The 25,882-nt window shown below is 39.9% G+C and overlaps 1 protein-coding gene across 2 annotated transcripts in view; it reads left to right on the forward strand.

Annotated features, from left to right (window-relative positions):
• The window catches only part of Cog2 (conserved oligomeric Golgi complex subunit 2), a 462,981-nt gene that overhangs the window by 343,752 nt on the left and 93,347 nt on the right, over positions 1–25,882 (forward strand). For both annotated transcript variants that reach the window (XM_090375498.1, XM_090375496.1), the window contains exon 13: positions 2,607–2,682. In XM_090375498.1, coding sequence (XP_090231624.1) covers positions 2,607–2,682 — 76 coding nt within the window. The remainder of the gene's footprint in view (positions 1–2,606; positions 2,683–25,882) is intronic.

Raw genomic sequence — 25,882 nt, forward strand, 5'->3', positions numbered from 1 at the left:
ATGTTATTTACTTGTATTTGTGATTAGCCTGGTTTGTGTGTGCAAAGTGATATTATTTTGAATGACATCCCCCTCCCCTCTTCAGGATGAAAAGGGAAATGGCAGGATTTGTGTGCTGAATCCAATAGTGAATATTTTGCTGCCAATGGAACATTTTTGCAACATTTATATGCATACTAATACAGTGGTGTTTTTTTTTTTTTTTTTGCAGTTTGCTATGTCTGCCAACTCAAAGGGCAAGTTATCTCCAGATTCTCCCTGCTATGTTTGTAGATATATAAGTATGAAGAAGTAGGTGAAGCATACATCACTGGTGACACCAGATTTTGCAGTGCATACAAAACCTATTTTGGAACACCTATGAATGATCAAGACAAGGCATATACCTAGTTGCAGCTAGTCTCATTATGAGACTAGCTGCAACTACCACTTCATTTCTGCTGTGGTGGTAGTTGTAGCTAGTCACAATTATGTGCCTTTTGCTATCCCTGGAATATGGAGAGAGCACAAATTATTGTGACATATTCTGTTTTTGAACCATGGATATATCAGAGTTTAAAAGTCTACAGGTTGAAAAACTAGAGTGTCCCATACCATCCTATAAATTGTACCAGTGCCACAAAATAAAGATTTGCCAGTTCCCACTTAAACCTTCCAGAAAAGTATGTTTGGAATTGAATGATGAATCTAGCAAACAGAATTACTGGTATTACACCTCAGAAGTCTGTTCAAATAAAGTGCCACATTTCACCAATCATCAAGAATTGAATGACCTAGTGAGAAACTTGGGTTTAACTGAATCCTTTGCAGAACTCCTGACATCTTGTTGAAGAGGGGAATCAGTGGATCCCAGGTGAAAGTGTCTTTTTTTGTGTGTGCTTCCACATGCTGAAAAAAGATGACATATCATTTATGAACATTTTTGCACTGTTGCAGAATCCCTGTGCAGTGGTTTTGATTTGATTGGTCTTTATGAAGAAATTGATATTAGCCACAATTCAGAAGAGTGGCATCTTTTGGTAGACAGTTCAAGTAAAAGTTAAAAGCTGTGTTTCATAACAATGGGAATATACATCCATCAGTTCCTGTTGTGCACTCTGTTTGTATTAAAGAAGACTGGAAATGTGAAGCATATTTAGAAAAGATAAAGTATGTGTTAGGCACCTCCGTAGCCATGTGGGAAGGAGCAGCAGTGCGTAGCACACGCTTCTTGATTAGACCGGGGTTCAAGCCCGTCACCACCAAATATGGAGGATGCGGAAAGGTCAGGGAATGACCACCGCATATCCCGGAGCAGTATGGCCTTGATTGCTAATGCTCCTAAAAACCAAACAAACAAACAACAATAAAATATGTCCGGCATAAATGGGATGCCTGTGGCTGCTTCAGTATACTAGGGTACCTTCAGTGTTTGCAAGGTTGTTTTTGTTAGATTCTCTTGCTTTCTCTGCCATTGAGACAGCAAGGCAGTAGATCACCGCTACAGGAGAAAAGAGTGGACTGTCAGAATTCAGTTGCAACCTGGTACGCACACAAAGTATTGTAAATGATCCTTTGGTTCCAAGAAAGTCTTGTTTCCACTATTCCATATGAACATGAGACTGGTTAAACAATATGCGAAAGCATTAAATCCTAAAGGTGACACTTTCAAGCATATGCAGTGTTTCCAAAATTGTCTAATGCAGAAGGATCTTATTTATTTTTCCCCGGGTAATGCAGATATTGGATTCACATAACTAGAAGCAGAACGACTAGTGCTGAGTTTTGGAAACAGTGAGTGAAAATTACAAAAAAAGTAGTAGTTGCAGTTTGATTGAATATTAAGGAAAAATTGGATTCAACATGTCAAGCAAGCTCCATACTTGCCCCTGGATTTTTTCAGACCAAATCTAGGCAGTGTTGGTGAAGAGGATGAGAGAAATTTTACCAGGACATACAATCAATGGAGAAGTGGTACCAAGGAAGATGAGATGATCACAGAAGACAAAGACATTCAGATGTGCTTTTTTTTTTAAGGACTTTTTTTTTTTTATTAACCCCTGGTGGGTTTGTGATTTTTTAATTTATTTATTTTATTTATTTATTTATTTATTAACATGTTTACCTGCAGCAAAGATTAGTAGTCTATTCTGTGCAGAAGTTAAACACTGCCAATAAATCTGATATAGTATTATGGCATATTTACTTATCTTTCATTTCTGGATAAACCATTGATGCCATGTAAAAACTAAACAAGTGAAATTTGGTTTCAATTTTGCAGCAGTTAATTACTGTTTATTCTGCTTGGCCTCCAAATAGATTTATATATTTATTATTAGAACAGAAGTTCTTCAATAAATATGTTATAATATTTAAGAAGTATACAATTTATTGCTTGTTATGTGAATCCTTGTTTATATCTGATGTTATCTTAAAATTAATTAAATGTGAACTTTCTGATTTAAAAAAATTGAGTCAATATTTTTAAAAACTAACTTAATATTTAATCGAAGGTAAATCACTGTGATGCTCATATTGTTCTATATTTCTTGTGTTTGACTACATTAATGTAATGTATGTGCATTAATTCAATTTTTGGATAATATGTGTTTTAAAATTTATTCCAGATTCCTCTGTTTGTTAAGGATACCATCATTTTCAAACTTGAACGGCAAGGATTTAAAAACACACAGCTCATTGAAGGTAATTACTAATATTAATATGCAGGATGTTAGAAAAATTATGTGCAATTATGACAAAGAATGATACCTGGTGAAAGACTATTACAAAAAGAATAAACAACACTTCTTTCAAGCACTGAAGAAAATATTGGTCATATATTCATGACGTTTGGTATAGTATAACTATATACATGTTTATGAAAGAGCAAAGGAACAATGACATACTGAGATAATGTAAGAAAGGGATGAAAGGAAATTTGAAATTTTCATCTCTCTCTCTCTCTCTCTCTCTCTCTCTCTCTCTCTCTCTCTCTCTCTCTCTCTCTCTCTCTCTCTCTCTGCGCACGTGTGATTATATAAATACAGCAAATTTCCACAATTAATGATCCTGTTTTACCACCCTTATGCTTTTAATGCTCTTTTCTTCTGTCCCAATGATCAATCATATGTGAAATGACATAGATTTTTTAAGGTTCCAAAAAGAAGGAATAAACCCATTTGGGTTTATTTGGGTCAACACTCTTGATTTTTGTTTTCGGTAAAGTGATGATAGAGACTAAATTCTAGAAATCATTTGTCTTACAGTTTGTTTACTGTGCAGAAATCATTCCATGTCATGGGTAATGTTTGTTTATTTCATATCTAATTCAAAGCTTTGAAGGTAGAAAGGCTGATATTTCTCCTTTATGGGATTTTTTCCTGTCCCGGGACAAGTACTGGTACCAAGTGCATGGGATGGTCGGTTGTTCCTGGTTAGCATTATTATTGTTATTACTGTTGGTCGAGGGACTCTTACTATCCCACAGGTACTCTGAGAGGCCTGTTGCTACTAGGTTCTTATGGAGGCTTTTTAGCACAATGACAGTGGTTGACACAGTGAACGGGATAGTTGTTACTTGTTCCATATGCAACGTTTCTTTGGTTGTGTGCTTCCTGATCTTTTCCTCATATGTTTTCTGGAGATTTGTTGGATGATGGGCACTTCACCTGGGTGATGGTCAGTAAAGGTAATGTCTGGTCTGTTATGTTGAGGTATTATGTCACAGTCCCAGTATAATTTGTTAGTGGAGGGGGGGGAGCGTCTCCAGTACTTCCTGAGGTTCATACTTTTGTAGTACAGAGAACTTTCTTTGATCACCTGATTTTTTTTTTTTTTTTTTGCACTAGCTTCTGTTGTATTATCCTGGCAACCCAGTCGTGTCTGTGAGTGTAGTGCACCTGGGTGATCACTCTGCATCCTGCAGTGATGTGCTGAATTGTTTCTGGGGCCAAGTGTCATCACTGGTGTGTAATCTGTTACTCTGGAGTACTTGGCTATGTAGATCCTATTGTTGATTGCTTGATCTTGGGTGGTGATTATGAATTCTTCAGTCTCTGGTAGGCGCCTCCGTAGCTAGGTGGGAAGGAGCAGCTGCAGTGTTCTGCCATGGAGTGCCTTCTTCATCCATCTTTCTGTCTGTTTCTTTTATCTGTGTGTGGTCTCCTTGTTGAGGCTGAGTGTTGTGTGCCATTTGTCTATCTTTCTTGTGGCTTGGTAGATTGGTGCAGTGTTTTCCTGGGAGTAATGCAATGGGTACCTAATCCTCTTCTCTTGTTCAGTGAGGTTAATCCCCTCCCTCCTTCTTTACGCATTATGATTAATTGCTTGATGACTGACTGTATGTGGTGTAGGCAGCTCTTAGTCACCATTATCCTGGTCGATCTCATAATCTCCTCCAGCTCGGTGTTGGTTGAATGTTTGATTCCAGAGAAGTACTGCAAAAACCTTGGGAGGTGCATTATGGCCACAGAAGCCTATGCGCCAACAACTACCAAAAAAAAAAAAAAAAAAAAAAAAAAACGGCTGTTATGCCTAACGTCACTGCTCCACAGGTTGCTGTAAAACTTCACAAGTGCCTTCCGGTTGAGGGTTTCATTGCCTTCCTTCTCCTCTTGTCTGATTTTCATGTAGAGAGCCCTCTCATTTTCATCAAATATCCTATTGTCTGTTTTCCTCTGGGCACTCTTTCTCTAACAGTGAAATCAGAATTTCAATCTGGCTGAGTGCCAGGAATTTCTGATTGAGGATGTCAAGATATTCTTCAATCCTCCTATTATAGGTCTCATGCTTGCCGTGGATGTTCTCTTTCTTGAGGATGGTTTTCACTTTTCTGATCAGCTTGTTACTTGAGTGAAGATAGGCCAACTGACCAACTTACTACAGCAGAAGAAGGCTACAGCAGAAGATAGGCCAACTGACTTGGTCAGTTGGCCTATCTTCTGCTGTAGCCTTCTTTCCTAGGCTGGTGGTTCCCTGTCATTGCATTTTATGTTCTGTCGTTCCTCTTCTGTTCATCCTGGTGGTTGCTACAGTGGCACAGAAAATGGCTGTGGAGGTGGTCTAGTGTAAATTTCATTGTTGTTGAGGTAATCCAGTATTATTTGCTGATTGAGGTGGCCTGTGACCTCCAGCAAGATTCTGTTGGGTTTCTGCATTGGTATGGTGTGGGTCTTTGTGGGGTCCATTCCCTCGATTATTGTTATTATTAATAGCAGTGGTAATGGCATATGATGCAAGAAAGTGAGCTTATAAAGGATCGGCTAAAAAAAAAAAAAAAAAACTCCCATGTCACCTGTCCATCCTCTCCAATAATTTGTTTTTCCTTGAATTTATTCAAACTGCACACTTACATAATGGATAGAAGTTTGTTCCACCAATAAACCATCTTCTGGCTGAAGGCAAACCCCTCTGCACATCTATCCTACAACCATCCTTCCTCAATTTGTATTCCATCAGCATGGAGTTTGCACAGTCCATTCAAAGCTTTAAACACTGCAATCAGATCTCTTTGCAGGTTCCTAGCCTACAGATGCTGCAGTTTGCAGAATTGAAGGCTGTCTTGGAAAGATCATCCTTTCATTCTCTTTACCAATCACATTTCCCAGCTCTCTGCACTCATTAAAGCAGATCAACATCCTTCATAAAATGAGGCTTCCAGACCTCATTTTATGAAGGAAGTGGTCCTCAGTATGCTGCCTAACCATTGCTTATACAATGGGATAATCACTTCCTTATCCCTCTTATCAAAGTTCTTGTATATCATAGACAAAACTCCATGAACTGTCGTGGCAGCCTGTCTGAATTGCTGAGGGAACTTCATATCTGACTTTACAATTAGCCCAGGTCTTTTTCTTTCCACTACCGTGAATTTAGTATGTTAATGTGGAATTGCTGCTATCCACATGCAATACCATTCATTTGTCTATGTTAAACTTCAGTTGCCATTTCTCAGCCCATTTGCCTAATTTTTTTAGATCTTTTTGCAGTAGCTTACCCTGATTATTGTCATTAACCACCTTGCCAGCTTTTGCATTATCTGTAAACTTTAGACATTAAGCCTGATATATCTTCATCAGTATCTTTAATAAATATAGAAAACAATAAAGGGCCAGCACTGAACCCCAGAAGACTCTGCTAATAACATTCTGTAAAGAGCAATGTCCGTTAAAAACATCTGTCTTCATCCGCTCTCTTTATCCAGAGCAGTGCCCCAATTTGTACAGTAGTCTTATATGCAGTGCTATTGAATGCTTTCCTGAAATCCAAATATATGATATCAAAATTATTTTTTGCACCCAGTTCCTTTGCTACTACATCATAATATCCAGATTGGTCAGACAAGATCACCCCCATACAAATATGAGGATGATCTTATCTGATAACGAATTCATGGAAAGCTGGCCTTTGCAGATGACATGATTTTCCTTGTAAAAGGTAAGATGTGAGTGGTTGTAGGGCAAAGATCAAATGATGCCCTCTTGCAGCTTTTTTAGCATTAGCATTAGTAGAGGCATTTGATGCAAGAAAGCAAGCTTATGCAGCATCAGCCAAAAAAACCCACATCCACTTCACCCCTCTGTTCGTTCAAAATACCTGTCCAGCTGAGCCTTAAACTTATTTAGGCTATCAACCTCCACTACAAGAGATGGAAGTCTGTTCCACCAACCATCCACCCGCTGGCTAAAGGCAAATTTCCGAACGTCTATCCTACATCTGTCTTTCCTCAATTTGAATTTATGCCCTCTCAGGTGATTATTCTGAGCTAGAGGAAGAATCCCATCAGCATTGAGCATGCTCAAACCATTCAAGGCTTTATACACCTCTATCAGATCACCTCGCTGGTGCCTAGTCTCCAGACACTGTAATTTGCAAAACTTAAGCCTTTCTTCGTAAGAGTACCCCTTTGTTCCATTCACTAATCTTGTTGCCCTTCTCTGTACTCGTTCCAGCAGCTCTACATCCTTCTTGAAATGAGGCCTCCAGACCTGTATACAGTACTCTAGGTGTGGCCTGACCATTGCCTTATACAAGGGAATAATCACCTCCTTATCCCTGCTGGAAAAATTCCTATATATCATTGACAATACTCCATGAGCTACTCTTGCAGCCCGTCTGCACTGCTCAAAGAACTTCATATCTGCCTGCACAACCACCCCCAAGTCCCTTTCATTCTCTACCACTCTCAGTGTAGTACCACAGAGTTGATACGTTGCTCTGGGGTTGCTGTTTCCCATGTGTAGTACTTTACATTTGTCAATGTTAAACTTCATTTGCCACCTCTCAGCCCATCTGCTCAACCTTTCCAGATCCTGTTGCAGCAGCATAGTGTCAGTAGTGTCCTTGACAACCCTGCCAACCTTTGTATTGTCTGCAAACTTGGACATTAAGCTTGATATACCATCATCAATATCATTTATAAATACAGAAAACAACAATGGACCCAACACTGAGCCCTGAGGGACTCCACTAATAACATTAGTCCACGATGAGCAGTGTCCATTGATTACCACTCTCTGTCTTCTCCCCCTCAACTACCCCTTTATCCATAGCAGCAATTTGCCTCCAATGTCACACTGCTCCAATTTGTGTAGCAGTCTTCCATGTGCAACAGTATCAAAAGCCTTTCTAAGATCCAAGTATATAATATCAAAGCTATTCCCTGCATCCAGTTCTTTTGTGACTGCATCATAGTATCCAATCAAATTGGTCAGGCAAGACTTCCCCTTAACAAAACCATGCTGTGTCCGAGCTACAACTGAAGTCTTGTCTAAATGATCCTGCAGTGCTTCTTTAACCAGTGCCTCCATTAATTTTCCTGGAACAGAAGTTAAGCTCACAGGTCTATAATTACGTGTGTCAGCCTTTGATCCTCCTTTGTGAATTTGGGTCACATTTGCACATTTCCAGTCTATGGGTACCTCCCCTGAGTCCAAGGAAGCTCTCATAATTATGGCTAAGGGTTTGCTTACTTCCTTTGCTGCCTCCTTTAGTATAACTGGATAGATCCCATCCACCCCGGGTGCCTTTCTTGTGTTTATCTTCAACAGTGTCTCCTCCACTTTACTCCCAGTTATTTCAAGATTCTGTAGCTTACTGCTAGAGTTCAATACACCTCTGACATTCTCCTCACTGAATAACTCCTCATGTGTGAATGGCGATGCAAAATATTCGTTTAGTTTGTTAGCTACCTGAGCAGGATCATCAACAGTTGACCCATCAATATCAAGTGGACCAATCTGATTCATCCCCTTCCTTCTAGATTTTACATAAGTAAAGAACTGTTTGCTGTTTTTCTTTGCATCCCTTGCCAAGGATTTCTCGTAATCTGCCTTCGCCTGCCTAACCTCCTTTGTAACTTGGTTGCATATCAACTTGTATCTATCATAGGCTTCTGTGTCATGTGTTAATTTGTAAGTATCCCATGCATTTTTCTTCTCTGCCATATGCCTCATTAGTTCATCTGACATCCATTTTGGCCTAAACCTTGAACAATATTTCTTAGTTGGTATGTAAAGCCTAATAGCTTCCAAGATAAGTTCTTTGAATGCTTCCCATTTTGAATTTGCTGTTGGTAACATCATTAGTTGGTCCCACTGTATAGAATTTAAATACTGTCACAGTCCATCGTAGTCGCCTTTACGGAAGCAATAACCCTTCTCTTTACCCCTAATGGTAGTTTACCTCTTTGAGTAAATCCCACTTCAGCACACTGTGATCACTGCCACCTAGTGGTTCATTTATCTGCAGATTCTTAATGCATGAAGAATCACTGCTGATAATCAAATCAAGAGTATTACTCCCTCTAGTTGCCTCCCGAACATGCTGATGTAGAAAACAGTCATCCAATAAATCCACAAAAGCCCTGCTAGTGCGTGTGTAACCAGCCCCCAAATTCCAGTCAATATCTGGGAAATTAAAATCTCCCATTATAAGACTCTCTGATTTACTGGCCCACTCTATTTCCCTGTACAGTTCGTTATTATACTCATCAGAGTCATTAGGCCTATAGCACACTCCTACTCTCAATTTTGATCTCCCAATGCTTATGTCGCACCAAACTGAGTCAACACTGCACTGTCCAGCGATGTCGACTGGCTTCACTTCCTTGGTTTTTATGTGTTTCTTAACTAATAGCATAACCCCTCCCCCCTTCCTATCCTGTCTATCCTTTCTGTAGACTTTGTACTCCCCAAATTGCAGTTCTGCATCCCTTATATCTGTGTGACACCACGTCTCTGATATCCCAACAATGTCTGCCTTTGATGTTTTGAGCAATACCTCAAATTCATCAAATTTATTTACTAAACTCCTAGCATTGGTGTACACACAAGTATACCTGCACCTGTTTCTATTCTTAGCTACCGTAACACAACCCATGTGTTTACTTGTACCGCAATGGCTCCCAGCAGTCTCTGAAATACCATGCATCTTGTTTTTCAGGCTTCTGCTCATTCTAATAGAAGCAGTGCAAGAATCTCTTTCACCTCTGCCAGTGGCTACTGTCAATCTATTGGTCTATGTCTCCCCCCAAGCTAGCAGTTTTCCGACCCACCTAACACTGCCTCAATAGCATCAACAAATATTCTTGCACCCTTTCTATTTAAGTGTATCCCATCCCTGTAGAAGCAATCTCTCCTGTTAACAAGTACAGTCCAGGCTGAAAAAATTCTACCCCTTGAGCCTTGCACAATCTTTCCAGGGCCGAATTGATCTACAAGGCTCTCATCATATACTCCCTCCTATCGTGTCTGGGCAGAATTGCAGACACTTTCAAATTCAACCCTAATTCTCGGCTTTTGTTCAGCAGTGACCTGTACTTTTTAAGTAATTCTGCCGGTCTCCTACTCTTAATATTATTAGTGCCAATGTGTACAACTATATCACCTTTTGTGCCCTTAAAAGATGATATTCGCTCTTCAACGTCATCAATCTTTGCCCCTGGCAGACATACCCTGGTCCTGTTCCACCTATCACTGTAACTGGCCGAAAAATGTAACTGCAGAAAGAATACAAATTTAATAATAACTTACATTACTTTATATATGTAACAAACATTTACTAACAACACAAATGCTATCACTGCATTCTCCCCTGGCCTGCAAAAACTTGCAGCTAGCCCTACACCACCACTGTAGAATAACAATAAGTTGAGGTGTCTAGGGAGTGCAGTGCAGAAAGCAAGAGTCAAACAAATGAATTGAAAGCCAGAAGAATGAATGAGAGTGCAAGTGTGTGAGAAAAAGAACACAAACCATAAATGCTACAATGCTACAGTTAAGTACACACTAACCCTAGTTTTAATTAGTATTTAAATTTACATTACACATCATTGTATCCTCTCTGGTGTGTGTGAGAGAAATATGAATGAGTGAAAAAAAAAAAAAAATATATATATATATATATATATATATATAACCTAACGGGGGAAAAAATTAGAATGCAAGTAGAGTGAGAATGCAGATTATGAATGAAGTAAATGTCTCTACCCCACCCTTTCACCTGGTGGGTTCCCCACTGCCAACTAACGTATCCCACCCTCAGAGCAGGATGGCCAGTTTGACCTACCTACCAGATTCAACACTACACGGACCTGACAACCATCACCGACGATCACATACTGCGGCTTTGCTGCCAACACACCATTTGGTGATCTAAACTGGGTACTATAATGCAGTTCCCTTGAAAATCCTATCCCCAGGCAGGGGAGGGAGGAGACCAGTCTTTCTTCTCTGCCTCCCCATACTTCGCCTATTGTGGCTCATCTCTACTGACCTCTTTAGGAATGCCTACTCTATCGTCCCCATCTTTCTACCTCTTTTTCCCCAGTCTTGTCTCTTCCCACTCTAATTAAACTGACCGAGTACACTCCCTAACAATGCTGCCAAATTCTAATCAACATCTAAATTCTACCGCTTTCTTGTACATCTCTTTCAGCCAAATTGTAGTGTTACCCCTCCCCCATTTTTATATATATACATGGAGTGTCTCAAAAATATTGGTACAAACGTTTAGGGGAGGTAGGTAACATCTAAAGGAATGTGAATCGCATAGGAACCCGTAACCGGAAACATCACCATAAGTCGGTAGACGACGTGATAGTCGCAGCATGAAGAGCATGCATCGATATACGAACTGTGAGCTTGCAGAGATGCACCTAGTGTATGGATTAGCAGACTGCAGTGGACGAGCTGCTCAACGAATTTATGGAGAACGCTTCCCAGTCAAACATGTACCAGACCACCGTTTGTTTGCACATGTGCATCAAAATTTGTGCGATTATGGGTCATTTAGGGGTAACAGGAGTAGTGCGGGCAGACCACGTTCGACGCGAACTCCTGCCATGCAAGAAAGTGTGTTGAATGCCATCCAGAATAATCCTACTACCAGCACACGTGCCATTGCCTCTGCCTTAGGAGTGTCTCGTTGTGTACAGCGTGTGTGTACAGTGAGCGGAGATGGGAGAAATCCCAGGTGCCGTCTGACACGAACATACCTTGTGTACAGAGTGTCTGGCACGACGGTTCCTTACACCTCTTTCATCTCCAAAGGGTTCAGCTACTGCTCCCCTAAGATCATCCTGCACGTGTGGCTTTTGCACAGTGGTTTCTCCAAGAAAGTGTTCAAGACTTGAATTTTCCAGCCTATGTTTTGTTCACGGATGAGGCTTATTTCACTCGGGAAGGCTTATTCAATCAGCACAATGTTCATGTGTGGGCTCTCGACAACCTACACGGTGTGCGTCCCCATGCGGCACAACATTGCTTCGCAATAAATGTGTGGGCAGGTATTGTCGGTGACTGCTTAGTCGGCCCGTACCTGTTACCATCCCGCATGAACTCCACTAAATATCGGATCTTTCTTGAACAACTTCTACCAGGGTTCTCCTCCACTTTTCTCTTAGTTATCCCATAATCACTTAGCTCCCTGTTCGATATTGATGATGTTCTTGCATTCTCCTCCCTAAATAACTCCTCTTACAAGAATGTAGACACAAGACATCTATTCAGTTTGTCAGCAACCTCAGCAGGATCATCTACAGTTAAACCATTGACATCAGGTGGACCAATGTGGTTCAATCCCATCCTAAGTCTTTGCTAGATATAAACTAGTTTGTGTTCAAGTCACAAACTAGTTTATATCTACCATAGTCTTCTATATAACCTCATTTCTATTGAGACAGTGTAAAAAGAACAAACTTTTCTGAGAGGGAATGGTATGTTTAAATTTCTAATTTTCTCCTCTTTTGACTATTTCATAATGTATTCAACCACTTTGATTAAGGGGTGAGCACTGATATTAATGAAGCTTTAGCCATTCAGTTAATTCATTTATTTCAAGGGTTAATTGCATCTGCCTTAATAGTTACCAAATTTCTTTAGAGCAATTTCTGTGTTATCACAAGTTTTTGACGTAAGTTTTCCTAGCGCCTTAAGATGTAGTATAGTGTATATATAAAAAAGTTATCTTTTAATATATTCAATAAATTTAATATTTAAGGATTTTTTTTGCATTTGTGAAAGCTTGAAACGTACTTATTAAAAACATTGTAGAAATCATTTCAGGAAATGAAATAAGTGATATTGCTACGATATAATTACAATGCAGAGAAAACAACCATTATATCACTGTTTGTGATGACCACGAGATACTGAACTTAAGAATATTAAGTGCTTGGGCATGGAAGCACTTAGTAGTAGTCTGTCCTTGATATTTGATGACCTTGAGGTTGTCACAGACATTCTCTCAGATATACCAGACAAGCTGTACTTGCTACCTGGGAGTCTAAAACGCTGATGGAACTGATATTCGGATGACACTCAAGTCAAGTGGACCCAATTTCGGCAAAGTCTGGACAGTCTATGACAGCCAAATCCTCTGCTTGCACCTTCACTGTGATGGGACTGTTAGTAATCCTGGATATAACCTCCATTTACAAGTACATAATGGGTGACCACCAGGTGTGAACCAACGTAAGCAGGGGCCAAGGTGTGGTGCCCACACCACATGGAGGAACGCCGCCCCTCTATATTATCAGGCAGTACTAGGTGGTAGATGACTCTCATCAACCGGTACAATACCACCACTTTGCTTATTGGAGGCTTGAAGTGGTGGAACCCATGTTTAGTCTGTAGAGCTAAGTTCCGGTCATCCCTTTCATATCTCTTCCATCATGCAGTATGATTGATGACTTTTGAGGTTATGATGAACACCGTGGCGAGATCCAATATTCCTTGCATTTCGAGGGTACAGCTCTAAAATGGTGTTTGCAGGCCGGCTGGCCGCTAGTTAGTACACCGGACCGAACCTATTGGTAACTCTAGGAGGCTTCCGGATAAGCTAGAGTATAATCTTGCTACCTCTACTCTGCCAGATAGTGACTGGAGGGAGTCCAAGTAGTGTGTATGCAGGAAGCATTGTCGAAGCCACGTTATGTCAAGGATCTGGGTATATTCTTACCATGTGTACACCATATCCAAAAATTTCATTACTTCATACAGCATGTCCCACCCATTTTTTCTTACTATTGAATACACCATGACTTAATTAATTGTGAAACTAATAGAGCAAGCTTATCTGCAAAAAGATCTAAACCTCCCAAGGACTTCCTAATTCATTTCACAAATATACGTGGTCTCAATTCTAATTTCAGCGATGTCCATTTCCACTTGCAGTCTGCCAAACCCCATGTACCTTTTCTGACAGAATCTCAGTTATCAGTTGATTCAACTACTGCTCATCTCGGATGCCCCAATTATTCGCTGTATGATTCCGCTGTATGGGTGAGCATCTCAAATCATTGGCATATGATATACCATGTTGCCCATGGTTAATGGGATAACTGCAGCTTTGATAACAGACCACAGAGGACTCTGCCTTGTGGGACCCCTACATTGATCATTCTGGTTATTGCCCCTAGTTGCAAAACATGAGGACAACAGTTCTCTCATAAAGGGTTCTCTCAACAGTTCTCTCATTCAAAACCACAGATTATCATGCACAGGTTGGTTTGGTTTTTTTTTTTTTTTTTTTTTTTTTAGGAGCATTAGCAACTAAGGCCATATTGCTCCGGGATATGCGGTGGTCATTCCCTGACCTTTCCGCATCCTCCGTATTTGGTGATGACGGGCTCGAACATCGGTCTAATCAAGAAGCGTGTGCTACGCACTGCTGCTCCTTCCCACCTGGCTACGGAGGCACCTATCATGCACAGAGAGGCAATGTTCATTTCAGCTTTCTCTTCAAATGCTTTGAGAATGGAAGTTGTTGGTACAAGGCTTGTTGCTGTTGATCTTCATTTGATGGAACAGTGTATTTGTGATGGCTAATATTGGAGAATCTGTTTGGTCAGACAAGGAAGACATATCCTCTCAAGAATTGTTAGAAGACTTGAGGTGGTGGAGCTTGGTCTGAACATGCTAGGGTAGATGGCAGTTTTGCATTTGGGAAGAGGCCTGATTAAATAACCACACAAGCTCCTTTGCAACTGAACCCCCTCAGGTCAATCTTGTTGAAGATTGACCTGAGGAGTTCAATTAAGAAGGAGGTAAGGCATTTTAACAGAAACTGTGGTATTCCATTGGTGCCAGTGACTGTGGAGAATTCCAGATTGTTAATTGAATTCATCAGCTGTTGTTTGGTGATGCAATAGGCAAAATAGTACCTGCAAGGCCATCAAACAGGAATTTGCTGCCTGGGAGGCAAAAATCTTGACATCATGCATTGGGATCAAAGCCAATATTTTCAATTCCAAGTTTGTTGATATAGACTATGTTGCCCTTGTGCTTTTACAGCAGCAGACGGCCTTGAGTGACTAAAGCGATTCTTCAGTGATTTGAAAGCGATTTTTCTTTAAAGAGCGATTGATTGTAGTTGAACGTTATTTTCTAATTTCCAAAGTTATATAATTTTGCTCTTCTAAAGTAAAGAAGTCAGCTTACTCAACAGAAAGGAAAGCCACCTTTCTTCTTGTATATAAGACTAATCTACTAACGCACTAACACTAACAACCTTATCGCTTGGTCACTGGTGGCACCGCTCCTACCTCCACATGGCACAGCTGGAAGCCTGGGAGGAGAAATCCACTCCCGGGACTAAAAGGAGCAACTATGGACAACACAAAACAGTCCTACTATGGATCTCTTGATCCAGATTCAAGTAGACATGACGACCATGATAATTTGAATAAATCCCATGCTAAGAGACAAAAAAAAGAAGGGACAGATTTTTCTACTCCTCTCTTAATATTGCATTCCTCCACGGACCAACCATTGAGTAAGCTCTCCCCATTTTTGATTCAGAAATGTCTCGAAAATGTGGCTGGGCCTCCAAAAATGGTTCGGCTACTAAGATCTGGAGACCTATTAGTGGAGATGAGTGAACACAGACATGCTGAAAGACTCTTGAAAATATCTACCTTTGGTGGAATTCCCACAAAGGTTACCCCACATGCCACCTTGAACTCCTCTAAAGGGATAATATCTGAATGGGATCTTCTAAATGTATCAGAGGATGAACTTGTCTCCGAATTAAGTAACCAAAATGTAGTCCAGGCAAAAAGAATTGTCATCAAAAAAAATGGAGAGCCTGTTCCTACACGAACAGTTATATTGACATTTAAGTCACCAAATCTCCCCACAACTATAAAAGCTGGATATCTCAGATGCCATGTTCGACTGTACATTCCCAACCCAGTTCGTGCTTTAAGTGCCAAAAATTCGGTCATTCGCAAACTGTGTGCAGAGGTATAGTCACTTGTGCTTCTTGTGGTTCAAAAGAACACACACATATGGACTGTAATAATGAAACCCAAAACTGTCCTAACTTCCAGGGAAATCATTCTGCCTTCTCTAAGGACTGTATCCAATGGAAAAGAGAGAAGAACATTCAGAGATATAAAATAGAGAATAAAGTGTCATATCAAGAGGCAAAGAAACACTTTGCAATCCCTACTAAATCATCTACATGCGCCTCAGTTACTCAACAGCTACGCACAATATCAACTCAGACTGACTGCTCAGTCCCTCCAAATATCTCTATATCTGGTTGGGCGAAATCATTACTTACTTCATTAAAAGAACAATCTCCCTCCAAATATGCAACCCAAGAGTAAATACTCCGGTAACAATACCTCCAGATAAGAATTCCAATCAGCAATCGAAAGTACAAACTAAGAGCTCTGAAAGAACTGATACGCACACATTCAGGTCTGATACCATGGACACCGATGAAAAAGGGGATGAAGATGACACATTTCTTGAAATTCATCCAGAAGGTGACATTGACACAAGCAGACCAGTCTTCTCAAAGAAGGATAAAGGAAAAATTGACAGGCGTAAGCAAACTACCTCACGGAAGTTAGCAGCCACTAGCTAAAACCAAACAATGGATACAATTATTCAATGGAATTGTTGTGGGCTCCATGCTAACTTTGACGATTTTTACGATCTCCTATCTGAATACAAGCCTGTTGCAGTATGCATTCAAGAAACTAATCTCACAAATGCAATATCGGTGTAAATTAAGCATTACAATATGTATAGAAAAGATAGAAACTCATCTAATTTAGCTCATGGAGGAGTAGCACTCATAGTGAACTCTTCGGTGCCCTCTAGTCCTATCCCCCTGCAAACATCTTTAGAGGCTATTGCTGTCCGTGTCACCTTCGGAATCACAATAACATTAGTTTCATTGTATCTATCACCAAATCATACATACACCTTTGCTGATTTAGATAATTTAGTAATGCAAATAACCTGCTCCCTTTTGTATTATGGGTGACTGGAATGGCCATCACCCGCTATGGGGTTCTCAACATCTTGATAATTGAAAAAATTTTAGATAAACATAACCTGACAATTTTAAACACTGGTGCTCACACATACGTGCATTTACCATCTGGCTCAACCTCTGCTATTGATCTTTCAATATGCTCTCCAGTGATATTTCCTCTCATAGACTGGACCGTTACTAATAACCCTCGCAGGAGCGATCACTTTCCTATCATCTGAACTTTCTGTATAAGTTCTACCCCTCAGAGTAACATTAAGACAACCTGGACATTTGCTAAGGCTAACTGGATTAAATACCAAGAAATAGCTCGCTTAGATACTGTCTTCATAGCAACCCACACAATTGACTCTGCAGTAAGCTACATTACAGATACAATAATGAAAGCATCCGAGATTGCTATACCAAAATCATCATCCAAAATCCGGCTTCATCCAAAAATGTGGTGGAACAAAGCATGCAACAGTGCTAAGAAAGAAAGGAACAAATATTGGAATATTTTTCGAAAACATCCAATCACAGCTAACCTCCTACAGTTTAAGAGAGTCAGAGCTAAAGCTCGTCATATAAGACGGGAGAATAAAAAAGAAGCATGAGCACATTATGCCTCCACCATAAACAGATCCACGGATACTTCTACAATATGGAAAAAAATCAAAAGAATTAATGGTAAATACTTGCAGACAACTTCTCCTATTCTACTTGTAAAAGGGAAAGAAATCTCTGAACCTACAGAAATTGCCAATGCCTTAGATATTACGTTTGAAACGCTTTCAGCTGTTGCCACATATGAACCTGCATTTCAATTGCTAAAATCCCAGACAGAAAAATACAAACTAAATATTAATACTGTCATCATTCTTATAATCTGCCTCTGACCATGAATGAATTGCGTAATGCACTTGCACGAGTGAAAAACAGTGCTCCAGATCCCGACGGGATTTATTACACCATGATCTGTCATCTAAGTGAGGAATCATTAACTGTACTCTTACAACTGTATAACAGAATTTTCTTAGAGGAGTGTTACCCCTCTAGCTGGTGCCATTCTTATGTGCTAGTCTTCCCGAAACCAGGGAAAGACCACACAGATCCCAAAAATTACCGTCCTATTTCTCTAACCAGTTGTCTGGGAAAAATAATTAACACCAGATTGACATGGTTATTAGAGACTAAAAACATTTTAAGCCCAAGTCAGTATGGTTTCCGGAGAAAAAGATGTACAGTCGGTCCTCGTATAACACGTGTTTGCATTACACGAATTCGATCATACACGATTTATAAATAGGGGAACGTTATCTTATATAACACGAACCGAATTCGCTTATACACGATTCGCCTTTGTGTTTACAAGAAATGGCAGTCGAATGCGGAATCACCCCAACTGAACGCAACACGATAGGAACGAAGAAGATTCTGAAAATGTATTTATGTGTTTTATATCAGTGAAGGGGAAACACATTTCACCATAATAACGTAAAAACCAACACAATTCCAGCTATCGGTATAATCGCAAATGCAATTAGATGGAGTTTACTACCAGTTTATAACAGATTCCACTAGCAGAAACGCAACTGGAAATTGTTTTTATTGTTTTATGGTAGTAACCCCTAGAAATGTGCTTTAGTAAAATGTGAGGTGTTAATAGTGTATCTCGGCCTTTACGGTGTTGTTTATTCAGTTGCTACACGGGCGCAACTTTGTTTCCGTGTATCAAGTGTGCCTCCTCGTTTGTAATTGTGCTTTATTCCCTAAAAATTAGTAAAATACTTAAAAGGTGTGAAAAGGAAGCGTTCTGGCTAAGACACTGCAGATTTAGAGAGAAAAAAAAAAGAAGCAATATCGATAAACAGTGGTGGACTGGGTCAAAAATTCTTACCCGGGAAAATTTGTAGTGGCCTCATACTACGGTTTATGGCCAAAATCACACCGCTCTACGGCCCACCATGGTTTCCCCCGTAAGACTTATGACCAGTCCGCTTCTGTCGTTAGAGAAAAAATATGAAATTGTGAAACGCTTTGAGCGAAATGAAAGACCATGTGATACCATGCACGTGCTACAGACCTAAATGAGGCAACGCGGAGAATTACAAAAAATGCAGAGAAAATAAAAACAACTTTCATAGCGGGAACAACTCAAAGTGTAATTAAAATCCATTAGATTAAGACACAAAGAATTGGAAGAGATGGAACAGCTGTCATCTGTTTGGATAGAAAATCAAACAAAAAGCAAGTTTGCTTAAGATAGAAGCAAAAGCATTAGCAATATTTTATTAGGACTTACGTATTATAATTTATACTTACGTATTATAAAATACGTAAGTATTTTATTACGACTATTTTATTTAATATAATAAATTTTTTACGAATAAAATACGTATTTTATCCGTAAAAAATACTTTTTTAGTATTAAAAAATACTAAAAATACTTTATTATAATATAATATTATTTTTATTACGTATTTTAATCGTTATAAAATACTTACGTATTTTATAACGATTAAAATTACCCGATTATTTATTGTGTTTGGTAATGTTTATGGTTCCAAATGTGTGTTGAATCTTGGGTGGTCGGCACCTAACCCTACTTTTCCCATAGGGGCTGTTGTTTATATTGCACGATTTTGCATTGCACGAGAGTTTCTAGGAACGCAACTATCGTGCTATACGAGGACAGACTGTCCGTTTGATCTCATTATCAAGGCTGAAACAAATATCCGGAATGCGTTCTTGAGAAATGAACACCTAGTTATGGTATGTGTTGACATCGAAAAGGTCTTTGATACAACTTGGCGATATGGGATTCTTCAGGACATGCATAAATTTGGACTTCGGGGTCATCTCCCAAAATTTATTAAGAACTTTCTAGGCAATAGATCCTTTCAAGTCCGATTCCACTCTTCATTATCTCAAGCATATGTACAAGAAGAGGGAGTTCCCCAAGGATCAGTGTTGAGCACCACACTCTTTGCCATTAGGATTGATTCTATTACCAAGTGCATACCTAACACAGTTGACGCATACTTGTACGCTGACGATCTTGCCACATCATGTCATTCTCAAAATATGAGACTTATTCAAAGACAACTACAAGGTACCATTAACAAAATAGTCTCTTGGGCCAAAAATAATGGATATTGGCTTTCTAAACCAAAAACGACTGCTGTGCATTTCTGTCACAAACGTTCTTTACATCTGGATCCAGACCTTCTGTTGGATTCTCATTGTATTACTTTCCAACCTAGTATTAGATTTCTTGGTGTAATATTTGATAAAAAATTAAACTTCCTGGAACATATAAAACATTCGTACAAGTTGTCTTAGAAAACTAAATCTTCTCAGAGTAATTTCTTCTATGTCATGGGGTGCAGATCGTTATGTGCTGTTACACCTATACCGCTCACTGATCAGATCCCAGTTAGACTATGGCTCTCCTGCATATGACTCAGCCAGGCCAAGTGTATTGAAATGGCTTGACCCTGTACATCACAATGCATTAAGAGTTGCACTGGGGGCTTTTCGCACATCACCAATCTTAAGCCTGTATACCGAAGCCTATGAACCACTGTTACACCTTAGGCGGGAAACTCTACTACTAAATTATGCAGCCAAAATCAGCAGTCTCCCACATCATCCTATGTGGCAATGCCTCTTCACGCCAAAATGGAGAGAAATCTATCAAACTAAATGGCGTTACAACAAACCATCTGGCATTAGGCTTGGAGCTTTGATCACAAACTGGGGCCTGAAGTTTTCTAACACTCTCCAGGATACTAGCATGGAAACTCAGCCATGGCTTTCCATGGCTCCAGTACATATTGATAGACATTTTCAGCAGTGGGGAAAGAATAACTTCTCCGATATCAACATTAGACAAATACATATGGCTCACTCTACCGAGTTTAGCAGCTTCATTCAGCTATACACAGATGGATCCAAAACTGGTAATAAAGTTGGCACAGCTGTAGTACTACCAAATGCCACCATCTCCAGACAGCTCCCACCAGAATGCAGTACTTATACCTCAGAGTTATATGGTATTCTATTAGCCCTAGAGAATATAAAAGAAGCCTCGTATGCTAAATCCATCATTTATACGGACTCGTTGAGTGCTGTTAATTCTCTACAGTGTAAATCCTTCCCTAGTCATCCTCTGATACAGAAAATTTTAGCATAGTTATTAGCACTTCATGGACGTGGACAGTTCGTAATATTTTGCTGGATCCCTGGACACGTTGGAATCGTAGGAAACGAGCAGGCAGATTTAGCTGCTAAAATTGTTACAAATGAGATACCATCAAATTTCAAGACTCCTTATAGTGATCATAAGTCCTTTATCAAACAGACATATAAAGAAGTGTGGACACGCTTGTGGAAAGATCAGAAAAATAATAAACTTTTTGAAATCAAGAGAGAACCTAAACTGTGGCAATCCAGCCTGAGACAACACAGAAAGGAAGAAACTATTTTAGCCAGATTACGCATTGGTCATACTTTCCTCACTCATAGCTATCTACTAACAAACAGTGACCCTCCACAATGCAGTAATTGTTTATGCCCACTAACAATAAAGCATATCATCATAGAATGCCCGCAAAATCAAAAAGAACAGAAAACAGCTTTTTCCTCTAATTTTCATAATTACAATCATTTAACACTGCAGTGTGTCCTAGGAGATCGAGAGAACATAGATGACATTTTTCTTTTTCTAAAATTTATTAATAAATATCACCTTATCTGAAATGCTATCTCCTGTAAGAAAAACGAAGGAAATATCAGACAGTAATTAGTGCATTATAGCCTAAGTTGCTGATGCACCAATAAATCTTAACAAACAACAACAGCAGCAGACGTTAGTCTGGTAAATGACACTGTCCCCAAGAAGGTGATCCAGTAATGAATGACATTGATTCTTTGCATATCCTATGGCAGGAAATTTTGCAAAGAAAACTTTTTTGAGGTCAGCATTCCACCAGCTTTCAGAGTGGGATGAGATTTTTAATGTGTGACAGCAACATAGTTTCTAATAGATCTTATCAAATGTTTCACATCCCAGAGAACTGAAGAGGCAGCTTCAAAACAATGGGATGCATCCAGAATTTAAGAGAACACATCATCATCTTTTCAATCAGGCTGTATTTGGGAACGCTAGGAGTTGGAATGCTAAAGTGGAAGGAAATGGGTTCGTGATGAGACTGAAAAAGCAACCCTAGGTAGTTAAGTTCATGCCTTCAAGTGTGGAAAAACAGAAATCAAGATTTTAGCCTCGGGATTCGGCTATAATTAACTAGTGACATGCCAAGGACTAGCAGCAAGTAGAAAGCTGAAAACTTAATTTGCCATATTACAAGGGAAACAGACAGGAATTTTCAGCTGTTTTGTCAAAACTGGTGTGTGCACAACAGAAAGCAACAGTAGCCTCTCTAGTAGTTTATTCAAGGTTTTTTTTTTGTTTTTTTTTTACGTAAACCCCAAACACGAGAGGTATTAGAACCTATAGTACTTAGTACCATGCTTGGGTTGGAGGTTGAAAAGACGAAAGAAGATATTTGTTGACATTGGACTTGAACTTCTGTAGACTCTAATTTTCAGGAAATACATATGAAAGAAGGTTGTTCCAGAAAACGGCAGCTGAATGAATAAACAAGGAAGATGAAAAGTTGCTTCTGTAAGTTTAAAGTTGGACAGTAAATGGATGTTGGCTGGTGACGGCACGTATTCGGACTGTTTTGAAAGAAAGAGCGGGAATTATAGAAGCCAATTCAGAAGAACAGTGCCCATGGAAGTATCTGTAGAAGAGGCATGCAGCAGAAACAGTACGTCTATGAGACAGCAAGTGGAGAGACTCTGTTAGAGAAGAATCTTAAATTAACCTAACTGTCCTCTTCTGAATGGAATCAAGAAGCCTGAGAGAGGTTTTGGGGGCACCATCCCAGATGTGGGAATAATATTCCATGGCAGGGCGGATTTGCGATTTATACAGAGAGCAGCTGTTTGGAAGAAAAGTAACGCCGAGAGCGAAAGAGAAAACCAAGTTTTTTAGATGCAGAGGAAGCAATATTTGTAATGTGCTTGTGCCAAGAGAGATTAGAAGTCAGGGTAATCCCCAAAAGAGATATATCATTTTGCCTAGAAATCGGAGTGTCACTGAAGATAAGCATAGGAGCAGAAGAATCCTTTTTGCGAGATATAAGACAAGACTGAGTTTTAGAAGGGTTGAAATCAACTAAACTGTCTTTTCCCCACTGGAGAATTACCTGAAGATTGGCATTTAAGGAATTGGTAGCAGATTTTGGAGAAGTTGAAGCTGTTTGAGCAAGGTAAGGTTTCTCAAAATGGAAAGTAGAATCCAATGTGCTAGCATCGGCAAAACTATGGATAGGATTTTCAGTCAATGGAAGAAGGTCATTAATATACAAGAGGAAAAGAGTGGGAGAAAGAACTGAACCTTGGGGGACACTGGCATTAGCGGAGAAGTTAGAAGACAGAGAGCCATTGACCATCACCCTCAGTGAGCGATCAGAGAGAAAACTGGATAATCAATTACTAAAAACAGTTGGCAGACCATAAGATGGAAGCTTGTTTAGAAGACCTTTATGCCAAACACAACTGAAAGCCTTTGAGATGTCAAGAGCAACTACTCGTGTTTCACCAAACCTTTCCATTGAATTAGTCCATAAATGGGCAACATAAGCCAGAATATCACCAGTGGATCGACACTGATGGAATCGATACTGACAATCGTTGATCAGACGGAAGGTTTCTAGGTAGTTTAAGAGTTGGTGGTTAACTAATTTCTCCATTACTTTAGAAAGAATAGAAGTAATTGCAACCGATTGATAACTGGATGGGAATAAGAAAGTGAAAAAAGCAGCAAAGAATAGGAGTAAGTTCAGGAGCACAGGTTTTGAGAACAAGTGGAGAAATACCATTGGGACCTGGAGATTTCTTAGCAACAAGATTTACCAAAATCCTTTTGACGAAACACCACAGGAGGCATTGAATGGAGTGTGTAGGGAATGGTGGCAGGTGTTTTACCAAGATCATTAATACACGAGTTGGAAGAAAAATGGGTTGGTAGCAGGTCAGCTTTATCCTTGGCTGAAGTGACAACAGAACCATCTGGTTTTAACAGAGGTGAGAGCAGAGATGGGCAAAAGTTGCGGCCAATAACTTTGGCAAGAGACAAGAATGCTTGGCTACCATTAGGGCAAGAAGCAAGTTTTCTACTCTTAGCCTGTTCAAACTCTAGTTTGGACTGATTGATAACTGCTTTACAATTGTTGCTAACTTTGGTGTAGGCAGAAAATGAAACTGAAGAATTAGAAACAAGCCAATTATGATATGCAACATTCTTCTCTTGAACAGTCTTAGCACATTTATTGGAAAACCAAGGTTTGAATAAAGGACGAGATTTTAAAGTGGAGTGTAGGATAAAAGATTCCATTCCTACAAGAATAATTTCACAGACACGATCTGAGCAAACGTTGACATCAGAAGTTTTAAAACAGTAATCCGACCAAGGAAAACAAGAAAAGAAATCTCGCAGGTCATCCCATTTTGCATTCTTGTAATGCCAAACAACATATAATAGCAATGAGATAAAGGCTCCATTGGAGAAGAGACAATCACAAAGTTGTGATCTGAAGTGCCTAAAGGACCTCTCACTTCGACCGAGTACTTAGAAGTGTTGTTTGTGAGAAAAAGATCAAGCGTATTGGCTGTATGATTAGGATTGTCCGGTATTCTTGTAGGTAAATGAACAATCTGTGCTAGGTCATTAGTAATTGCAAAAGCCTCAGTATCTCGACCTGCTGGGTCTGTGTGACTAGAAAATGGAAGCCAGCTGGAGTTGTGAACATTAAAATCACCAAACAAAATTACCTCACTGTTAGGAAAGTTGGACTGGAGAAAGTCAAGTTGCAAAGAGAGGAAGTCAAAGAGTTCCAAGTGATTAGTGGATTTGGGAGAATGGTAGAGACAACAGATGAATTTGACACAATGAGGTAGAGAGAGATTTTAAGCCAGAGGAGATTCCAAATTTCCAAGTCTCTGACGGGATTATCAGAACGGACATATGCACAAGTACCACCTTTTAGGCGAAAGGAATCATACAGCGAATAATTTGGGTATCTGAGAGGAGCAGTACTTGAATCAACCGATAACTGAGATTCTGTCAGAAAAAGGACATGTGGTTTGGCAGACTGCAAGTGGAAATGGACATTGTTGAGATTAGAATTGAGACCACGTATATTTGTGAAATTAATTAGTAAGTGCATGGGAGGTTTAGATCTTTTCGCAGATAAGCTTGCTCTATTAGTTTGACAATTCATGGTGTATTCAATGGTAAGAAAAAGTGGGTGGGACATGCTGTATGAAGTAATGAAATTTTTGGATAGGGTGTACACGTGGTAAGAATATACCCAGATCCTAGACATAACGTGGCCTCGACAATGCTCCCCGCATACACACTACTCGGACTCCCTGCAGTCACTATCTGGCAGAGTAGAGGTAGAAAGATTATACACTAGCTGATCCGGAAGTCTCCTAGAGAGTTACCAATAAGTTCGGTCCGGTGTACTAACTAGCGGCCGGCCTGCGAACACTGTTTTAGAGCTGTACCCTCGAAATGCAAGGAATATTGGATCTCGCCATGACGTTCATCATAACCTCACGTCATCAATCATACTGCATGATGGAAGAGATTGGGGAGGGTTGACCGGAACTTAGCTCTAGAGACTAAACATGGGTTCAACCACTTCAAGCCCCCAATAAGCAAAGTGGTCGTATTTCACTGGTTGATGAGAGTCAGCTACCACCTAGTACTGCCTGGTAACATAGTGTCGGCGTTCCTCCATGTGGTGTGGGTGCCACACCTCAACCCCTGCTTACGTTGGTTCACACCTGGGTGGTCACCCACCATGTACTTGTGCATGGAGGTTATACCCAGGATTACTAACAGTCCCACCATCGTGAAGGTGCAAACAGAGGATTTGGCTGTCACAGACCGTCCGGACTTTGCCGAAATTGGGTCCACTTGACTTGAGTGTCACCCAAATATCAGTTCCATCAGCGTTTTAGACTCCCAGGTAGCAAGTACAGCTTGTCTGGCATA

The sequence above is a fragment of the Mastigoproctus giganteus genome, chromosome 6 (genome assembly GCF_048544385.1).
Source record: "Mastigoproctus giganteus isolate SK-2022 chromosome 6, ASM4854438v1, whole genome shotgun sequence".
In the NCBI taxonomy this organism is placed as follows: Eukaryota; Metazoa; Arthropoda; class Arachnida; order Uropygi; family Thelyphonidae; genus Mastigoproctus; species Mastigoproctus giganteus.